General features: G+C 45.8%; 1 protein-coding gene across 2 annotated transcripts; it reads right to left on the reverse strand.

The window, feature by feature from the left end:
• Window positions 1–218: 218 nt before the first annotated feature.
• Window positions 219–17,821, reverse strand: itga6a (integrin, alpha 6a). 2 transcript variants are annotated; one of them, XM_084478387.1, is made up of 26 exons: window positions 17,453–17,821; window positions 11,151–11,278; window positions 10,883–10,962; window positions 10,198–10,459; window positions 9,486–9,617; window positions 8,789–9,002; window positions 7,466–7,659; window positions 7,280–7,374; window positions 6,964–7,091; window positions 6,789–6,878; window positions 6,642–6,703; window positions 6,346–6,515; window positions 5,810–5,953; window positions 5,072–5,190; window positions 4,317–4,479; window positions 4,042–4,128; window positions 3,869–3,948; window positions 3,476–3,553; window positions 3,245–3,347; window positions 2,931–3,104; window positions 2,744–2,836; window positions 2,520–2,636; window positions 2,278–2,376; window positions 1,850–1,975; window positions 1,412–1,546; window positions 811–937 (listed from the first exon to the last, which is right to left on the reverse strand). In XM_084478387.1, the coding sequence occupies exons 1-25, from the start codon at window positions 17,632–17,634 to the stop codon at window positions 1,439–1,441; spliced, it is 3,228 nt and encodes a 1,075-aa protein (XP_084334513.1). In that variant the 5' UTR covers window positions 17,635–17,821; the 3' UTR covers window positions 811–937; window positions 1,412–1,438. The 2 variants fall into 2 exon arrangements, with proteins under 2 accessions (XP_084334514.1, XP_084334513.1); XM_084478388.1 differs by lacking the exon at window positions 1,412–1,546 and having other exon boundaries at window positions 219–937.
• Between the last annotated feature and the right edge of the window lie 994 nt (window positions 17,822–18,815).

The following is an 18,815-nucleotide window of genomic DNA, read 5'->3' on the forward strand; positions in this document are numbered from 1 at the left end:
AATTTCTCACCTCTCCCCTCTTAAACATTACAACTCATACAGCCAACAGTTCGGCTCTAGCATGGAAACGTTTTGCCATCAATCCCCAGTAATGAAGGTAAACCCTGAGGTATCCCGATGGCTGAATACACAACAGGCAGTTTGGTGGGCTTACATGGACACAGACATGAATAACGGAAGCTTTATGTTGCAGTTATAAATTTTATTTTCAGTTTTATTGAAAATAGCGACTCCAGAAAAATGAGCTAAAACTAAAAGCAGCTTTGAGACCTGAACAAAAATCTTTGGCTAAATGTATGTTTGAAAATAAAACAATAAATACAGTAACAGTAAAGAAATATTTACAAGACTTACAGTAGGCCATCTATACATTTCAATATTCAGACAGGATTTTTGATGAATCAAGTACGAGTACAATGTTTATCTACAAATGTAAAAAATATTTTCCAAGTATTCCTGTGCACTCGATAAATGAAATGAAACAGCAGTTTGGATCTTCAGGAAGTGTGACGGTTAAAAAAAAGGAATGAAACCATGCTTCATATTCACAATCTTGACAAAGATAACTTAAATGGAAATGACGGAACAACAGTAATGTCAGAAGGACGAGTTGACCACCGTTACACAGGTAAATTCATCAACCAACACCAGCTCACACCTCACCTGTCTGGCAGCCAATCAGCACCTTTGATTTACTCAAACCAATAAAAAGGGTCTGAGAGACAAGTGTTTCTTCAATTTCTTCCCACAGGAATAACTTCACCTAATCCTCTCACGAATAGCCCTCGTTCTCGCTCCAGATCGTCATCCAGGGCTTCCGCTCGTAGAACTCCAGCTTGACCTTCCCCTCCGGGCATGGGAGAGATTCCCTTCTGATGCGCACGGCATGGTACTTTGGAACGCTCTCGTCAGGTTTGGCGCGTCTGAAAAATCCACACTAGAGAGGGGACGCATCGGATACCACAAACGGAAGTATGAACATGACTGTGTAAAATGCAACATGTATATCCACCAGATTATAATGCGGCATTTTAACGGCGATAAAGTAGGCAAAGTTGTCAGTTTAAAGCAAAGGCAGACTGCAGACGGGAAATCTTTTAAGCATTTGGTGTTGTTGAAAGAGATGAAAAAGTGGATCAGGTTTGCATAGAAAAGTTGCTTGCAAAAATTCTGTTGACACATACTTCAGACTAAACTGATTAGGGTTTAAGACTACAGAAAGAGTTTCAGATTAATTTTCCAAAGAGTTGAATTGGCTTCAACTCAGTATGTGTCAAACTGAATTAGTTTTGAGTCTGCTGGTTTGTTCTGTGAAGAATTTACGTGACAGACAGGGGAAAAGTTGGATTATTAGTCGCTTTCTTAGCCACACCATGCCCGTAACATTTTGTTTGTTTCTGGTTGTGTTTACCCTGGATCTGTGAGCACAAATGTGGCCCTACGCGTCTGTGGAGAGCTTGTCTTTGTCAGAGGGCTGAACATGGATGTGTGCCTTGTGATAGGCCGCATCGTACTGGTCTTTAGGGGCTCTCTTGAAGAAACCACACTGAGGGAGAGCAAGGGGGGTTGAATATCACGCAGAGACACCCGTATCTCTAGTCTATCCCCCTAGTCCTGGTTCCCCAGCATCTCACCAAAAATAGTCTAGTCAATTAAAATAATGTTTTATAGACTTTATACTTTCTCTACACCTGATCCTTTGTCATCACACATTTTAACTTTACCTTGTTGCTTAATGCAACCTTCCCTGTAGGTGATTGATAAAAGTACATTTATTCTCTTGTTAAATGAGGGTTAGGGTTATAGATTTTTTTGTGATTGATTTTTCATAGTCCTGGTGCGGACGTACCTTCCAGAGCAGGAACACCAGCAAGGCTAGCATCAAAATACCAGCAAGGACAGATACCAGTATGATCCACCAGGGGACTCCTCCGTACTGGGCCACCGCCTTCTCTGGAAACACCGTCACCCTCACCTGAAACACACCACCACGTTAAAGGAAAATCAAACAATCACACACCTTAACACCATCACCCTCGCCTGAAACCCACCGCCACATTAAAGGAAAAACAAACGATCACGCAACCTATCTTGGATGATCCTGGTCTAAATCTATCCTTAAATGCACAAAGTTAAAAAAAACGGATAAGATGTAAACATTGGCTCAAATTGCCCTCTATGGGTTAAATGTGTTAATGTGTTTTTTCCTTTAAGATGGCGATGACCAGGCTTCCATGAGAAGTATTTTAAAGATGTGGCGAGATGGATGGATCTTACCTGGGTGTCCGCATTTCTCAGGATCATGTTCTTAGCAGGACTGTCAAGCTTGAGAGAGGCCTTCACAATGATGTCCAGGTAGCTGAGAGAAGCGTAGTTCTGGTTCAAAGAAATCAACAACACACATAAGACACCACAATAAGACACTTCCTTTTAATTAGACGCACCTGCCATAAATAGGTTTTCACTCTTGAGAACAAGATTCACCACTGACAGAAGACAGAAACACGTAGGTATTTTACCTCCAGGAACGTCGAGTTCCATAACCGAGACCTCAGCGAGATCACTGCAGTACTGTCCAAGCCCTGCAGGGGGCACTTAATCACCACACATCGGGCGTCGTAGCCATTCCCACACATCTACAATGGAAAAGGTACATCAGTAGGTGCATTAGTAGGCACATGAGCTTCAGTGAACAATAAAACAAATTTGGATGCTAATAATGGAATATATGAAAATAACTTACCAAAACTTTACGCTTTCTCTGGTCCAGTAATAAAGAAATTTGACCCCCTGGACTTTCTCCAGTCGAACGCTTGGCCCTGGATACAGAGGACTCCTGGAAGAGCATGGACAACCATAAATGCAAATTGAAACTGAAAGTGAAATTGAAAGTGAAAGTGAAATTGAAAGGCGATAGCAGAGCTCCTTACCTGAATGTGGAGAGCATTGATCTCCGTCTTGGGGGAACAGGGGACCTCAGCCAGGCCCGTGGAGCTGATCTTCACCAGGTAGAGAAGCCACTTGCCATCAAAGTTCTCCTTTGGCCACTGGATGTTGAGCGAGGCCGAGCCAAAGGACTTCAGAGGCTTTCCCAGATTGGTGATCTGATGTGGAAGGATTCAGTTTCCATTTTAGATTGTTTTATGTGATTCGATTTCAAAGTTATCTTTGAAAACATTGTAATTTTAAAATGGCATTTGGAAAAAAATCTTCTAAACTTTCAAAAAAGTTTTGATTGCCTCACACTGAACTCATAGTTGATCAAACTGCCGATCTCCTCCTCTGTCTTTACGGCACTCTCTCCTTTCACCACGCCCCCAAAGTAGACCTGGGAGGGCCTCGCCACGCTGGGGAGGAATGCAACACCTGCTTTACGACCTGCTGATGGAGGCGCTGTGCTTGGATGAGTTTAAGATTGCACTTCATAAGGGTTCCAACCAAACTCAGAGCTGTACGTGGGAGGGTCAGTACTCACCCAGTGACTGACAGCGACAGCTCAATGACCACTTTGGCCTTCGCACTCACTTTGGCGATACCCTCTTGTGTACTGGTTCTGAACACACACACACACACACCCACACACACACACACACACACACACACACACACACACACAATTACTTATTTACTCACTGACTCACCAATATTCAAAATATATTATGATTCTCTGGGATTTATTTTTATTAAAGTGGAAATCTACAAAGATAATCATCTTAATTGAATTGCAAATTGCACAGGAAAAAAAACTTAATAACCGATTATATAATCATTCGACATAACACACAACTTTGGGCTTGGTTACAAATGCCAGTGTTATCCACTTGGTCACGCAAAGTGCATCTAAAACATGATCAGCAGTGGGACTAACGTCTGGAGCTGCAGGCCGATGCTAATCTCCGTGGTGTCGAAGGAGATTCCCGCCGTGCTCAGGATTATGTAGAACGTTGCCTTGGAGGAAATAAACCGGAAACATGTCGTCAATTCAACAGGTCTTACAACACAAGAACAAAGAGCACCAACATTTTAAATTCATATCCGTACCTCAGAGTCCCTCTTCAGAGGATTCCCCAGATCACACTCTGACTGGGAGCCATTCTGATTGGCGATGCAGATGACTTGTTTTTCACTCTGGGAACGACAACAAATGGACTGCATTTATACAGCGCTTTCCCAACCACTGGCCACTTAAAGCGCTTTGCAATATTGCCCAACATTCACCCATTCACCCACATATTCATACACCGCCAGCCAACTCGTCAGGAGCTGGGGACCCCCCCCACATCCGCCAGACATAGACATACGGCCTCTTCTCTCACCGTGGGTTTGTGGGAGCGGAACCCCGAGTAGGAGAGTGAGTCGGGGAAGTTCCCCACCAGCTTGGCCTCGTGGGCGTCGTCTCCGTTCCGGTTCTTCACGGTCACCTGCAGAGCCAGGTCCTTCCTCTGCTCGCTCACCGAGAACACCGGCGTCCCGTTCTCACTGGCAGTAGGAGACAAACCGTTTAAAACATAAGATTATCTATTAACTATGACTAGTCAGACGCCATTATCTGTTAGCTATTAACTATGACTAGTTAGCAGACGCCATTATCCAAAGTGACCAACAGTGAATTCAATTACTGGTCATTATGAAGCATTACTTTTACATTACATTTACATTTAGGGCATTAAGCAGACGCTTTTATCCAAAGTGACTTACAATAAGTACATTTGTCAGAAGAAAGAGAAACAATATATCCCTGTTGGTACAATAAGGATGTTCATAGAACCAAGTGCCAAACACTAACAATGACTAGGTTAACCCATTCCCGTATACAACAAGATAGCTAGGATAAGATGCTACACAATGCTAAGTACTACTTTTAATCTTGCATCTTGCTCAAGGAGGCCAACAGGTAGGCTGTGGACGTTGGGGATCGAACCCAGTACCTGCTGGCTTGTAGTCATTCACCCTGTAGCCACTACACTCTCCTGCCCCTTGCTTTCTAATTAGCTCCTATTTAGTTTTGTTCTGAAACAACTTGTGATTTCAGGAGTCGTTTTCTAAAAATGTTGTTGCGTGTGTACGTTACATTGGCAGCGGTGTGAAGACCTCCTGGTTGTAGACCTCCTTGGAGCAGAGCTTGAAGTGCAGCTGCAGGTTGCTCTGGCAGATGTTGTCCCGGCCACAGCCCTCCTTCAGGAAGTTAATCTACCATCCACAGCACAGGACACATCCAAACAAGTCAGTGTTTCATTAGCAGATAGGTGGCCCTGTTGTTCATCGAACGCCACAAGCTATAAAAACACACATTACTGATGAGAAAAGTGTTTAAGTATTTACATAGTATGTAGACCGTTGCGTTCGATAAACAACATCTTGACCATGTTATACATCCAACGCAACGGACTACATACTATAAAAACACATATTATTGATAAAAAACACAGTATCAAAAAGGTGAGGAGACCAATAATCCAAGATAAATAATCCAATATTTTCTTAATGTAGCATTGTATAAATAGTATGTAGACCGTTGCGTTTGATTAACAACATCTTGACCATGTTGTACATCCAATGCAACAGACTACATACTACAAAAACACAAATACAAAAAAGTATCAAAGGTCAGCCCAATAATCCAAGATCAATAATCCAGTGTTCACTAGGTGTATCAGTGTTTACACAGTATGTAGACCATTGCTTTTGTTGCATCATCATACCTCAAACACACACATTAGTGATAAACACAAAAACATACCAAAAGTAAAGAGACCAATAATCCAAGACCAATAATCCAGTGATGATCACTAGCTGTACCAGTGTTTACCTCGGAGGCCACCCTGCTGGGCTGAGAGGGGTCCACGATGGGCACCAGGGAGGGCAGCTCGTGCTGTCTCTTGTGGCGCTTGGTGCCCACCACGCCCACAGAGACCTCCACAGGGATCCCTCGGAGCTTGTCCTTAATGTTCTCCTGGAGAGCAGCAGAACACATACCCACACACACACACACACATACACACGCATAGACACACACACACACACACACACACACACACACACACACGCACACACACACACACACACAGGAACGAGGATGTTTAGTATTTCGGGTTCAGGAAGACAAAAGGAATGTGATTATGTTAATCTCCTCTGCTGTGTTGGTTTGTTTTAACACATTTTGGGACAGTTTTATTTTGGGGAATTTCCTTTGAAATGTCTTTTCCACAATTTCTCTTGAGAAAATATAGACTCATTTGTATATCACTTTTGATCGTTGAATTTGACCCTAATCATAGCCTTGTAACTTTTTTAATGGTCAAATGCCGCCCGTTTGCTGTGTCCTGTTGCTGGCTCGAAGCTTACCTGGAGTTTGACCTTGGCCTTGAAGCAGGTTCTCTTGTTCTGGCCGCGGAGGTCCAGGGTTCCAGAGGACTGGTGGTCCTGGTCCGAGGGGGACCGATCCAGGAACACCACCCTGGACAGCAGGCCCTGCTTCCTCCGATAGCCCTCTGCCTCAATAGCATAGCTGATGGCTGTGGGGAGAGAGACAGAAATTCATAAACATAGAAGATGGGTTCTGTCTTGGATAAATAAATAAGAAATGATATAATGTTATAATAATAATGATATAAGAAATTGTGTTTGAAATGGTGGCTTACTTAGTTTGGGGCTGTAAGTGGCCGGGTTTGCTTTGTAAGTGAAGCATGCCTCTATGGTGAAACTGTGGAGAAGAGACACGGTTATCATGACTAATAACTTATAATCACAGACTGATAAAGGGCAATGCTTTAGCTCATAAAACCTACCAAACATTGTTGCCACAGGTTTTCTTTGAAAAGTCGATTTCCTTCGGTGTTATCTTGAGGTCAGTCTTGATGCTAACAACAGGCCTTGCTCTGAAAGAAAGATTGATACATTAATATCAAAATTAAAGATGTTTTGTTAAAATGTTCATATATTTTTAGTAGTAAAATTAAAGACCTAAAGATGAGAGCTGTGTCAGAGAGCGAACCAATGGCCAGGTCAGGGTAGGAGTTTCCATCCAGGTCCATATTCCCTGCCAGAGAGTATCCAAATAACTGGATGTCGTTTGGCTTTCCTGAAAGGATCTGTAACAAAGCATAAAATCATTAAAAACAAAACAAAAAAATTCTATACAGGGTTTCTAGACAGACAACTAATACACTTAATCCTTGCTAAATCACATCCTCTTACACAGTTAAATGTAATCTAGGCTATATCACATCCTCACAATCCTCAGTCTCCATCAATGTAATCCAGGCCCAACGCCACCCACCTGTGCAGGCTTGGTGTTGACTCCGTGGGCGGCACCATGGAAGATGTACACCTTCCCCACCCCCGCATCGTCGTACGGAGCTCCCACTGCGATGTCTACGATGGAGACAGGAAGCAGTTCAATACAAACCGTCCCACAGACAGCGTTCCACTGAAGACCTTCAGAGACAGCTCCAGGTTCTCCTACCTTGGTACAAGTCCTGGTTGATGTCTCCGATGTTCTCCACGGCCAGCCCGAACATGGAGTCCTTGGTTCCGTTGAGGCGGACGGGCGTGACGCGGTTCCACTTGCCCGCCTGGTTGATGTAGACGTAGGCGGCCCCACCCACGTCTCCGTCCTTCAGGAAGAACTGGGGGGCTCCCACCACAATGTCCTGCCACCTGCCGCCCACCAAGACAAGGAGAGGGGTGTATAGGAGACTCATGAGTAATCCCACAGGCTAGCACACTCCCATCATTTAAACAGGCCCTCAAAACCCACCTTTTCAAGATCGCTTTCAACCTTCCCTTCTCTCCCCTCCCTCCTTTTAACTATTCCTAGTCCTATATACCTATTTCAGTTTTTTAGCAACCTATTTTTATCCTATTTTATCTTTGTATTTATATGTTATTATTAAATGATTTTATTCTGTGTGCACTCTGTTAAGCGACTTTAAGTATTTAGAAAAGCACTTTATAAGCTTAATCTATTATTATTATCAATATATACAAGACATAAGTACTAGATAAAAGTATAGGAGACATACAATACTGGATAGATATATAGGAGACTTATGAGTACTGGATTAATATATAGGAGACTTATTAGTACTGGATAAAGATATACGAGACTTATGAGTACTGGTAAAGATACAGGAGACTTTTGAGTACTGGGTAAAGATATAGGAGATATGACATTTGGATAAAGAAATAGGAGATATACGAGTACTAGATGATCTGGATTGATATTTAGGAGATATATTAGTACTGGATAACATGGATAAATATCTTGGAGATATATAGTATCGGATAGTCTGGATAGTCTAGTAGTGGCTAAAACTGGAACATTCTGGGGTCAAACTGCACATTCATGACATAAAGAAACTGTCTTGTTGTAGAAAAGTGTCTGGGCTAGAGGTCTAATCGGTGAAGGGTACTAAACAAGAGCCAACCTCGTACGTGAGAATGAAATCTCTGGCGAGGGCAAACACACTACAAAGATTCCACTGCAAAGTGACCTTGGACTTTTAGGGACTTTTACGTTTTATGTGTTGTCTGGTTGTGTCTCGGTTTAGCCAAACACTGTCCATAAAGGACTAGCAAGGGTCAGCCTGACATCGCCGGACCAAGTCGCAAATGTATATTAGTCTGTAACCTACAAATGTACTTATTGTAATTCACTTTGGATGAAAGCATCTGCTAAATGCCCTAAATGCTAATGTAAATGTCAATAAAGTAAATGTTAGTAAATGTAAATGTATCAAATGTCCCTTTGTGGTGAAAGACGTAAGGGTCAGGAGAGGCTCCTCACCCGTCTCCGTTCAGGTCCACCACCGTCACGTCGTATCCAAAGGAGGAGGCCAGGCCCGGGCCCTGCAGGGTGAACTCCTGGGACAGACGGGTGGACCCCTCACTCTCCTTCCTCAGCAGGACCACGGCCCCGGAGTGATGGGCCCTGGGGGCCCCAGCCACGATGGTCACCCCCGGGCCCTTGGTGATGGTGTGGCCCGAGTCCAGGGAGAATCCTAGAGACCGGGAGAGACGAGACGGATGGAGATGGTCAGATATCAGCACACCCGGTCCGATGGGATAATATGACATGATCATTGCTTTAATACTAATTAATCGTAATATTAATTAATTAATTTATCACTATGTTAATTAAACCGGATAAGTGGTCTTAAAAGTGGCCATTAGTATTATTCTAATTTATTTATAATAAATAAATTAGTATAAACTCACTATATAATTTATAATATAGTGAAGGTTTTGTTTAATAATAATATATAGATGGTGCACATTATGTACATGTAGTAAATAAAAGTAAATAAAAAGTAGAACAGTTTGTATGTTGACTCACACTATGTTAAAAACTGCACTGATTCAAGTCTTTGAAGACATACTGGTCAACCTATCAAGGTGTGTCCTGATTGGCTATCTTGATTTGATTAACATTACAAAGACCGAAACCAGCAGGCCCCGTCTGGGCTCGCTGGAGAGACACCCACCCAGGTAGCTGTTAGCGGGCACTGGGACCAGATCCGGATCCAACAGGTTCTCGTCTCCTACTTCAAAGGGCCCGTCGTCGTAGACACCCATCTCCAGCAGAGTGTTGTTCTTCTGCTCCATCCTCACGATGCCTGGAGAGATGGGTTAGGGTTAGAGGTCAAACAAAGTGATAATGATGATGTTAAAGCTAGGGTACGCAAGTTGGAGACACCACCAGACTTAGGCTAGTTTTATCATAGTATCATACCGGAAAAATCCCAGCCCTCCCTTCAGACCTCCCTACAAAGCCACTCCCCCAAATCACAAGACTAGCTTGCTAGCTTCAGCAGAAGGTCAGCCTAGCCTTGTGGAAGACTCTGTTCACGCACAATGAGTGCACAGGCAGAGTGTGCGGAGCCAGGTAGGTAGGTAGACAGACAGGTAGACAGACAGATAGACAGACAGGCAGGCCTCCAATTGATTGCTTGACCGGACGATCTTATTACAGACCTGAGACCGCCACAGATACCGGAGTTCTTTCTTTATTCTTGTCCGAGCATTCAATTCATTGATTATTGTCAGGATGTAAAGAGAATTTCAACAAAATGACAGCAAATTCTCCCAAAAATAAATCACCTACCCCAGCTTTAACTAGCACCAAACGAAAAAAACGACCTGGACTCAACCGACCGAACCCAACCTCAGAGGGTTCAACATGAGGCCCTTCCTTACCCTTCCAGTTGTAGGCGCCTGGGGCTCCGAAGACCACATAGTGGTAGTCCTTGGTAAAGGTGGCGGCCAGGCCCTGCTGGCAGGACCCGAACCTCTCGTGGCCACGGGCCCGGCCCTCGCAGAACTTCCAGTTGCCCCCATCCTCGTCGTTGGACGTGTCGATGGTCAGGTCCTGACTGAGCATGTAGCAGCGGCCTGTGATGTCCCGGGACTCCTGCAGCGTGTTGACGAACAGACGCCGCTGGTACCGGTGGGCGCAGGTCTGGGGGGGCGGAGACGAGAGGGGAGGTTACTGTGTGTTATGGAGGCATGTCATCGTTTTATTCCCATGTTATAGAATCATGTTATGGTCGCATCCCCATGTTATAGAAGTATGTAATGGTTTTATTCCCATGTTATAGAAGCATGTTATTGTTTTATTCACATGTTATAGAACCATGTTATTGTTATAGAAGCATGTCATTGTTTTATTCCCATGTTATAGAAGGATGTCATTGTTTTATTCCCATGTTATGGATGTATGTTATTGCCTTATTCCCATGATTAAGAAGCATGTTATTGTTTTATTCCCATGTTGTAGAAGCATGTTATTGTTTAATTCCCATGTTATTCAATGTTATTATCATGGACACAAGGGATTTCCCCAGGGGGAGTTTGACACCCCAGCATCAGGACTGACACGTACCACGATCTTCCCACCGGGACCCTGGCTTTGCACCGTCACCCCCATCCACTGGTTCTCCTTGTTCTCCGTGCGTACATCCTCTGAAAAAAGAAAATGGACGCGCTGCAGATCAGCAAGGTCCTGTATGGGACCATGGCACTCGGCAACGCAGCGAGGCAGTGAGCAAAACGCTCGGGTCCCGTTGATAACGACTAGCTCCCCCCCCCCCACCCCCAGCGGTTACATTGTGTGATCAGGGGTCTCACAGAAAGCTGGATCAGTTCCTCACCTTCGTTGTCAAACTGGATGCGCTCGCAGTCCTGCGGGGCGAGGGTCAGCTCACACTTGTACAGGCCCCCGGTGATGTTGGCTCTCTGGTTGCTCAGAGCTCTGGCCCTCGGAGCCCCGATCAGTAGCCTGGAACATGGAGAGGTCAGGAGGTTATCCACACGCTTTGTGAAGAGTGTCATGGGTAGTGATTAATGATTAGAAAGAGTTGAAACAGGGTTTGAATAGAATCCCTCAATACAATCAACCAAATTTGAAACCACTTTTAGATGTTTGGAATAGAAATGAATGGATGATTATATTATACCCATGTCAAGGCTGAGATTGTGATTCAAATTATTTTTTTTACTTTGACAAAATTAAAGAAAAGGGCCATAAAAGCATTTAATTTCTCTTTGAAGGGGAAACAAGGAAACTATGACACATTGAATGGTTCCGCAGGGCTGTGGACAGCAGACTACTGTTCTGGCGCTCACAGCAGACAGAGCCCTGGAGCGGACCCATTTAGCATTTCCAATAATATAATTCTTCTGTACAACATAACAGCTCATTCACCCTGGCTTTGTGGCCCCCACGCAGCCACGCCCTCTCACACCCTCTCCCATCAAACCACCGGTGGGGACATGTGGAGCTTCACAGGGCGAGGTTCATGGACAAACTCAAACACATGTTTTTGAAACAAGGAAACAATAAATCTCTCATCGGCCCAGTAGGGAAGGGATGTCAGGCATTCCACAACAACGCAGAATACAACTGAACCGAATCTCGGCTGAATTCTTCCTGTTTAGTCACCAGGACAGACATATCGCCTATATCTCGGTCTGTGCTTTCCACGCTGACATTAGGGAAAGCTAACCGGATCAACATCTGCAGCGATGTACAGGTGTGCAGGTGATGAACCCTCGGCCACATCCACCGTGTCCCAGACCGGCCGGACAGAACCGGGGCTCTGTGTTTGCTGAGCAGCAGCAGCAGCAGCAAAGTCTGCTGGACGGGTCCGACTCTGAAGCCCCAGAACTCCCTTCAAGCCTTCAGTAGGTGTGAATATCAATGAGTCAGGGGAAGACGGGAGACTTTAAACCAAGAGAGGGGTCACACATCATTGTGTCCGCCGGCCGCCTCACGCTAAACAATGCCTGCATCCTCCCGGGGGGGGATGCGTCAGGATTATTTTAGGCTCTGCAGACGGCCACGGGGCCTCCTGTATTTCCCTGTTGTTAAACAAGGGAAGCAGACTCCGGCGTTTCCATCCAAGACGCTGTCAGGGGGCAGCAGGCCCGGCTGGCTGGGAGTTGTTTTAAGATCCTCTAGGATGGGCCTTTGGCTGATTGCCTTGCTCCTCTCCCAACGCGCGCGCGTGTGCGTGCGTGCACGCACACACACACACACACACACACACACACACACACACACACACACACACACACACACACACACACACACAAACAGTCACACACACACACACGAAAAGCACTAAGGCAGATGATTAATAAAACCCTAGCCCACCCCCCCATTCTGGTTACCCAGAATGGTGGAGAGGGGAGAGAGAGTCAGCCCAGGCTGACTGGTCTCATGCCATAATCCTCCTTTCATGCTCGGCCAGCCAGCAAACATGGAGATGAAGAGCCATGGGGATTTTTAAACCATAATGTGGACTTTAGGTCAATTTCACACAACGATACCCATGGAAAACACAACCAGGAGAACTACATCCATGGAAAACACAACCAGAAGCTTTCATCCAAAGCGTCTTACAACCAAAGTAATTCATTCACACATTCACACACCGATGGCAGAGTCTACCACGCAGTGTGACTGCCAGCTCGTCAGGAGCAGTCTTGCTTGTGAGGTGTCTTGCTCAGGGACACCTCGACACTCAGCTAGGAGGAGCCGGGGATCGAACTAGCAACCTTCCGGTACTAGTCAACCTGCTCTACCTCCTGAGCTACTTAAGTCCACTCCATCAACTCCACCAACTCCGCAACCATGGACAACACAACCAGAGGAACCACATCCACGCACACACACACACACACCAGCGTAGTGTAGAACTCTAACCCGAGGGAAAACAAGCCCCCTACAGCGGTGGAGTCCAAAGGGAGCCTGTAAGAGGAGAACACCTGCAGCTCCTCAGGGGTAGATGTAGAATGTAGCGAGCATCCGACGGTTAACATTCACATGACAACATGACACATGACATTCACACGCCACGCCGCAGGTGTTTGTCTTTGCCGTCTGACGGACACACAGCCTTCAATGAGGTCCTCATTTCATCCCCCCTTGACTGCACTTCTTCTTAGAAGACTAGAGATAAGGGGAACCTGTCTTGTCTTTGCAAAGATGCATTATCAGTTTATTCAAGAACTTACTTTAAGGTTACGTAAAGAATACACAACACACAAAATACGGCACACACACACACACACACACACACACACACACACACACACACACACACACACACACACACACACACACACACACACACACACACACACACACACACACACACACACACACAGCTGTTCCCCGCCAGCTAACAGTCAGTCCACCGCAGCCAGTCATCTGCCGTTGTCCACCAGGCTGCGGTGCGGTCCGTGCGTCTGTCACTGCGGTGTAAACGTGGAGGGACGGGCAGCATTGTGAGTGTGTGAGTGACCTCACTGGTGTTTGTGAACAGATGTGCCTCACTGTCCCCACAGCTGTGCACTCACAAGACACAAGAACCCCCTGCAGCTGTTCCAACTGTTGTGAGTTCTCACACACACACAGATAAACTCAAACACACACACACACACACATGGGCTGGGCATTACCTTATATGGTGGTATACACGGGTGTGAATTAGTATTCATTTATTTATACCATGAATTCATGTATGTTCAGCTGTGAGTAAGACATACACACATTGCTTGCCACTCTCATTGCAATTACATCTTAATAAAACGATCAGAGAAATATATCCGCAAGACTCACATGTTTACAGCTATTAAATGCAGTGATCGTCAATTAAAAACCATAAATTCTTTATTATGTCGTAAAATGTGTTGTCTTCTACCTATTTAACAGTTTGGATTGAGTTCCTGGCCAGAGGAGTCTCCTGCATGGTCTCACAGCCCAGATGGCCTGCGGTGCCCTGCCCACCCAAACAGCCTTTCCTCCAGTTCCACGGTGGAGACATGTAACAACAGGAGCTTTTATCAGTCTGCCAGTCTACTCTCAGTTCTGTTGTTCAGCCTTGATTCCTCTTGCGCAAGGTCTCTGACTCGCTGCCCTCACACCAACACATGGCGACCCGTACAAATACTTCTCACCATGGAAACTTTCCATGAAAACGATTGAGTAAACCAAATAAAGGGATCCTCACTGGATCAATAAAATTATAATTACTAGTTTGGTATTATCTCCTAATAAAAACAATACTACTACAACTCATAGCATAATCAATATTAATTAAGAAAATAGACATTAAATCATATTTCATTAAAGGGGTATATGAATAAAAGGTTGAGGACCACTCCACCACTAGGGCTTTAAAGGAGAGCCCCCCCCCCCCCATGGTTCACCTGCCTGGGGTGTCACCTGGCTGATGTACCGCAGATAGCAAAAGGCCAGAGAGGTGTGTGTGTGTGTGTGTGTGTGTGTATGTGAATGTGGCTGGAAGTGTGTGTGTGTGTGTGTGTGTGTGTGTGTGTGTGTGTGTGTGTGTGTGTGTGTGTGTGTGTGTGTGTGTGTGTCTGTGGCTGAAAGTGTGTGTGTGTGTGTGTGTGTGTGTGTGTGTGTGTGTGGCTGAATGTGTGTGTGTGTGTGTGTGTGTGTGTGTGTGTGTGTGTGTGTGTGTGTGTGTGTGTGTGTGTGTGTGTCTGTGGCTGAAAGTGTGTGTGTGTGTGTGTGTGTGTGTGTGTGTGTGTGTGTGTGTGTGTGTGTGTGTGTGTGGCTGAATGTGTGTGTGTGTGTGTGTGTGTGTGTGTGTGTGTGTGTGTGTGTGTGTGTGTGGCTGTGTCACTGTGTGTGTGTGTGTGTGTGTGTGTGTGTGTGTGTGTGTGTGTGTGTGTGTGTGTGTGTGTGTGTGTGTGTGTGTGTGTGTGAGGCTGTGTGGCGGTGTGTGTGTTCGTTCAACCGGGCTCCAATGGGTCAGCTGATTATCCAGGGGTCACGTGGGGATTTAGGAGAAGTGGGAGGGTTTGCAATGAGCTTGCCCACTATCAGGTGGTTTTCTAGAAAGAATAGAAACTTTACCTCCAGCACCATATGGAGAGCTTAGGCACACGAGGTTGATCTGGACTCAAGAGGCCTGTCAGTCGGATTGACGTGATAAGGCAGATGGATGGACCCAACAGCTGTCGGGGACCACACAACATCTTTACAATGTTATCGTTATTCTTCATCCTTCATGTTCGGCCAACTACAATGAAGTTGCTAACTCTGTCAAAGTTAGCCGCAAATGAAATACACGCTTGTGTTGGTGTGTTGCCATAACATCCAAGAACAAAGTGTGTATCGTCTGTGCTGTATTTAGGCCAGCTTTCTTTACTCTCTCGCCACTTTATTGGCCAGAGCCCACATATCACACCACTGTCAAATTCCAAGCATTCAAGCAGTTTGACAGCCAAACACTGTCAAATGTCATCGCTTTCGGGCAACGCTTCTCAGCCCCTCCAGACTCTTGGGTTGCCTTTGATTGTGTATCACATGTAGGTCCATCGGATCATCACAATAACCAAAGGCTAGTGTGCTTTAGGCGACAACAAGCATCTCCAATCAAGGCCACGCACGTTAACAAGCAACCCTGTTTATACGACAACAAAAGCCGTCTCTCTCTCTTCCTCTCCCCCCCCCCCCTCTCTCTCTCTCTCTCTCCCTCTCTCGCCCCCTCTCTCTCGCTCTCCCTCTCCCCCTCTCTCTCTCCCCCCCTCTCTCTCTCTCTCTCGTCCCCTGCTGTAGCCAAAACACTTACAACAGATAAAATTCCTCAGCCGGCGTAAAACTAGCAACCCCGTTATCGGAGTCCCCCATCTCATCGGCTCCCCACGCGTTGCTCCTCCCGGGGCACCCCAGCGGGGTGGGGCACCCATGTGCGGTGGTCTAGTATTTACCCCACCCCACCCCGCCCCACCCCACCCTCTGAGCGGCTCGCAGGCTTAAACAAGCAGCACCTACCCCCGCCTCTCCCCCCCTGAAACTATAGACTGTCCTGAACCGCCAGGCTGGACGGATGAGGGGCTCCACAGAATGGCTCATTGGCTCACTGCACAGCAAAACCCCCACCCCTCCACGTAGCACCACCACCACCGACTCCTCCACTCACCACCACCACCACCACTCAGCACCCCTGAGGAAGAAGACTGAAGTGAAGAAAAGCTCAAACAAGTTGTCAGATTAATCAGATTAATGTAGGATTCCTTCATCATCAGCGCCTCAATATGAATCATAGTGGACCAATAGAGCCAATTATTCAATCTTAACTTTTCTAAATGAATAAATACCATCAGCACTCTATGTTACAACACATTTCTAACTACATCCTGAAGGCATCGCAGTAGGACCGCTTTTACCGCATGATGTGGCTCCACTTTACCCTGCAAACGTTTCACCATCAGTGCGTCAAAACCAAAAGGGGAAGAAGACGACAATCCTGCTGACTTTACAGGAACAAAGTCACCAGTCGTGGAGGCAAAAAGGTTAAAGGGGGTTAAAGGGGGTCACCGGCGGTGCTTTTATTAAACGCCTGGCCCTATACTGTATTTGCATGACAATTATAACCATTGTTGGTTCAACTGTCGTCTAAAGGCTGCATTCCGTTTGAACGCACTGATGTCTTACATGGGGCCGGCAGAGGATATATACGGATATAAATAAATAATACACACACACACACACACACACACACACACACACACATACGCACGCACGCGCACGTACACACGCACAGGCACGCGCGCGCGCGCACACACACACACACACACACACACACACACACACACACACACACACACACACACACACACACTACCTCTATAGCTATCGAGATGCTCTCTGGAATAATGCACACAATGCATATGTGCAATGTGTGTCGAAGTATTGTAAAACGCATTTCGAGCAATTATTTGAAACCCATGTGGGAACGTTGAATACGTGTAGAACAGTTGTGTGTGCGGCTGTAGGAACAACATCGTGAACCTGTCGGGTCAGGTGCTCCGCAGCGAGCACTTAAACACTCTTAACTCGGAGCACGCTTTAGTGAAGATGTAGTTGGAAGAAGGAAAGATAAAAAGTAAGAAAACCAAAAAACATCCAACTTACATTCTCTTATCCGGGTTGAGTTGCCGGTGCATGGCCAGAGAGAAGCCGAACAGGCTCCCCGGTTCCCCTTGTTTCCTGATCACATTGTGGACGTCCAGGTTGAACGCAAGTGCACCGGGCAGCTGCAACCAAAAACTAGCGAATGCGACGTAAAGTGCCAGTAAACTTCCGCGGTGCTCCATGGCCCCTGCAACCTACGATATGAAGGTATCCTGTCGCTGTGCGGGTACCCTATCCCCGCTCCCCGCTCCCCGCTTACTCTGTCGCTGCAGGCTGAGTGGTGACTGGGACTGAGAGTGTGAGTGGCGGGACCTGCTCGCTGCAGACTGAAGTCGTGATCACTGACCAGTGCTCTGCAGCCGCTGCTCTCCACGGGGGTCCTGCTCAAAGAGAAGCGCCCCTCCTGGATACCCTCGCGCTTCAGCCTACGTCACTGTAGAAGGCTCTTCGGAAGTGGTCCAACCTCATTGGGCTATTCATACTCTTATAGACTTTTCCTTTAGTCGCGTTTCTTGTCGGAGGCTTCTTTATCAGAACTGAGTGAGACATTTCTCTCTGAAGTCGGACAAAACAACCATTCAGCTAAACCTTACTGCGAATCGATCAGTTCAGTCACTTGTGTATCCAGTTCGTTGCGGTTATGTTCATAGATAAACGAAATTGTGTCCATCAACGTCGATTTGTTTTGACGTGATCATTCATCCCTGACGAAATCAAATATTAATAGCCTACCCGTGTCATTAATAACGCCCGGGGAAACCCCAGCTTATTAATAAGTAAAGAACATCTTCTAGAAACACAGTGGGGACACTGACAGCAAGGCGTTTTTTCATTGTGTGTTTTTCACTTTAGCCTACAGAGTTGTGGAAAGGGATTTCCGTTTCTTTTACTGTGGAAAACATCTACATCCCTTGATATCTAAGAACAAAAGCCATTGTTTGTGCGTGCATCGGTATGCACGATCTGGGGGGAAAAAAGGCAAGTCCTCCTTCGAAAAATATTTTTTATAGCATCCCATGTGTAGCCTGTTACCAACACTTTCAACGGCCCATGCAGTTTCTTCAGCGTAGGCCTACCTACATTTAAAGTCCAATAATAGATTGATGCTTCATTTAATGTCACTTATTATCCTTTCATCACACAGAGAGCTATAGTGTTTAATATTGGGGGTAGCATTATTTGGGTTATGAATAGATTGTAGTCCTTAAAGATTGTGCTAACTCCGGACCCACAAACGTGGGTCTGGAGTTAACACAATCTTTAAGGACTACAATCTATTCTATCTAGCACTTAGTCTATCAAGCACTTAGTGTGTTCGGATTTGCACACACACACACACACACACACACACACACACAGACAC

Source organism: Micromesistius poutassou (genome assembly GCF_964030765.1).
Source record: "Micromesistius poutassou genome assembly, chromosome: 14".
NCBI lineage: Eukaryota > Metazoa > Chordata > Actinopteri > Gadiformes > Gadidae > Micromesistius > Micromesistius poutassou.